Below are 2959 nucleotides of genomic sequence, written 5' to 3'. Positions count from 1 at the left end.
GCCCCGCCCACACGTGATCACTTGTATGTAATATAGCAATAATCTAGCTAGCTCCTCCGAATAGAAGGTTCAACCATCCCACAGGTTATAGCCTGGATAGCTGGTTTTTAATAAAAATTGCATTAAGAACAGCTGTGTACATGTCTGGATGAGTTCACTCTCTGATCTAATGACTGGACTATCTACCTCTTTAACAGAGAGAAAGTGATCTTTATGATCACATTCTAGAGCTGTTGGAGTGTTCTCATCACTAGACAAGAATGAAGAATTAGAAGGCCTGGAGCAGAAATCAAGTTCAAACTGCATCATGAATTCATCAAGTCACAAGCCTGGTGAAATGCCTGCTCCTGAGTCTATACATGAATTCACAGCAGCTAGTGAAGGAACCCCAAGCCCTCAGTCTCAAATGCCTACTTCTAACATGAGTGGTATGATTACAATGAGTGTAGCAGATTTGTTGATCTTTTGTCAACAAATGACATGTCAAAACACTCCAAATATCAACAACAATACATTTGCAGATGATTTCAAATCTCAGATCTGTGAATATCAAAAGAATGTTCAAAGAGCTATGAATACTAAAGTGCTAACTACATTTAATGATACTAATTATCAAATCTGGTGAATGGAAATTCTTGCAGATATCAAAGTCATTGATGAAACTGACATTCTAATCAAGAACCAACATGTCTGCTCAGATGATATTAGTCAAAACATGTTGAATACTGAAAAATGAAATATTTGAATCAAAGCACTCTATCAACATATGTTGCAATTCTTATTAAGGCCTGTACATACAACTATTGAAGTCTTGGAACCCAACAACACTGCTGTATTATGGAAAAAGATTAATGTTGAATATGTGATGTCTTTAATGAAAGAACATTTCAATGTCATGAAGGAGCTGACTATCCTACATGTCAACAATGATTACTTGGCATTTCAAAGAAGATTTCACTACTTAGTTGCACATCATAAGAAATTGATGAATGATTCAGAGAACTTCTATCATGATCTTTTCTTTATTGATTTGAAAGAACATCAAAAGTCTTTTATCAAGACATATTTGAATGATTTTTACATGACTGGCCAGAACTCTATTAAAAATATTGACATTGACAATCTCATGAAGCAGTTAATGAATCATATGAACAAGTTCAATGAATGTCTCAAACCTTTATGAGTCAATGTAGCTATCTTCTTCATGTCAAACTCCAACTTGTCTGACATCACAAATTCAAATAGTTTCAAATGTGAGATCTGCCACTTAAATCAGTATGTTAAGGACTCTTGTTGGTGATTACACCCTGAACTTGCCACTGAAGTGTGAAGGGAGACAAATAAAAATAAGATTGTCAAGTTCATAGAAAATAGCAACATCAGCAATCACAATAAATGAAAGAACAAAAAGAAGAATAAGAATGATAAAAAGAATGAATCTTCTAATCTTCTAGTGACACAATCTGCTGCTGTCAATGCTGCAATTGCTCTGTCAGCAATCACTAACATTACCTTCAAGTCTTGATTTCTTGACACATGTGCAAGATTTCATATGACAAGGGAAAAGCAGTCTATTATTCAATAGAAAATCTATGACAGTGACCTCAAGATTCATACAGCAGATGACAGATATGATCATGTCAAAGAGATTGAAAATCTCATTCTAGAATCTGACAGAGGAGATATATCTATACATGATGTTCATTATATTTCAAATCTTACTGTCAACTTAGTATCTTTTGCTAAGTTGGAGGACTATAAGCGGCTGAACCCCTAGATTCGCTCTGGCTGGCTGACTCAGCCTAGCCATTGTTTGCATGTGCACATATGATCATGCTGCACGTGCGCACATAATCATGCTACGCGAGCTTGCTTAAGCTTGTGTTCTCATCTCATTCTTTTCTTCCCTTTCCCAAGCAATTCGTCCTTATTATATAGGAGGACTAGCCTCTAGTTCTTAGAGCTTAACCCTCTACAAGGACCAGGGTTTTCAATATGAACTTTCAAATTCAAACACTCTGTCCTACTTCATCATCAAGGCCCTCAATGGCGTTATTTTCACTGCGATTTGCACAGCTCAGAGTTCAATTTATAAAATAGTTGAAAGGATGTCAGAAGTTGATGCTCATTATGAGTCAAAAGTGATCTATTTCACAGCAAAATCACATATATATGACAATGATTATGCTAAGGCCTTGACCATCACTGGCAACAACAATCCTGTCAATGCTCAACCTCAATTTCAAGAATCATCTACAGCTGTAAAAATGCTTGCTGAGTGGCATGTTGATCTGAGACATATACACACGGGAGTCATTATAGCTTTGGCAAAGAATTCACTATCTGATATCTGCATCAAGAGTCTCAAGACTAATTTCTTCTGCAATACCTGCGTCAAAGCAGGTATAATGCATAAATACTTGATCACCTCCATGCCACGGGCTGTAAGGCCAATGGAACAGATTCATATTGATCTGGTGGGTGATGGCTACACATTGAGCAATACAGACAATCATTTTATAGAATTTCACCAAGGCATAAAATATTTTATATTAATCACAAATGATATGATGTGATTCAGATGAATTTATTTCCTACATAGCAAAGATCAAGTATTTGATTATTATTCTCATTGAGTTAAGTTTATTAAGAACCTCAGTTTTTTAGCTCCTGCTTACATCAGGACAGATGTAGATGAGGTTTTTCAATTGCAAAAGATGACAACATTAATGATTGCTGATAGCACAGTGTAAGAATCAACTACTCCTTAATCATTTCATCAAGATGATGTATCTGAACATGGCATTTGCACCATTATGATACAAGTCAGAGCAATCATTATAGAAAAGAAAATTTCAAAGAAGTTCTGAGCAGATGTTCTAGAGACAGTTGTTTCAATCATGAATAATATACTCACATCTACAATCTTATATAATGAGAAGTATTGACCTGCAATCAT

General features: G+C 35.5%; 2 protein-coding genes across 2 annotated transcripts; both read left to right on the top strand.

Moving 5' to 3' along the window:
• Positions 1–307: 307 nt before the first annotated feature.
• Positions 308–736, top strand: PAAG_12011 (hypothetical protein; the record flags this gene model as incomplete). The annotated part of the gene is made up of 2 exons (XM_015847561.1): positions 308–428; positions 642–736. 2 exons carry the CDS (start codon positions 308–310, stop codon positions 734–736), a joined length of 216 nt encoding a protein of 71 aa, XP_015702864.1.
• Positions 737–895: 159 nt separating this feature from the next.
• Positions 896–2576, top strand: PAAG_12010 (hypothetical protein; the record flags this gene model as incomplete). The annotated part of the gene is made up of 3 exons (XM_015847560.1): positions 896–1155; positions 1600–1699; positions 2040–2576. 3 exons carry the CDS (start codon positions 896–898, stop codon positions 2574–2576), a joined length of 897 nt encoding a protein of 298 aa, XP_015702863.1.
• Between the last annotated feature and the right edge of the window lie 383 nt (positions 2577–2959).

The sequence above is a fragment of the Paracoccidioides lutzii genome (genome assembly GCF_000150705.2).
Source record: "Paracoccidioides lutzii Pb01 unplaced genomic scaffold supercont2.13, whole genome shotgun sequence".
In the NCBI taxonomy this organism is placed as follows: Eukaryota; Fungi; Ascomycota; class Eurotiomycetes; order Onygenales; family Ajellomycetaceae; genus Paracoccidioides; species Paracoccidioides lutzii.
This window is presented reverse-complemented; position numbering and strand designations above follow the sequence as displayed.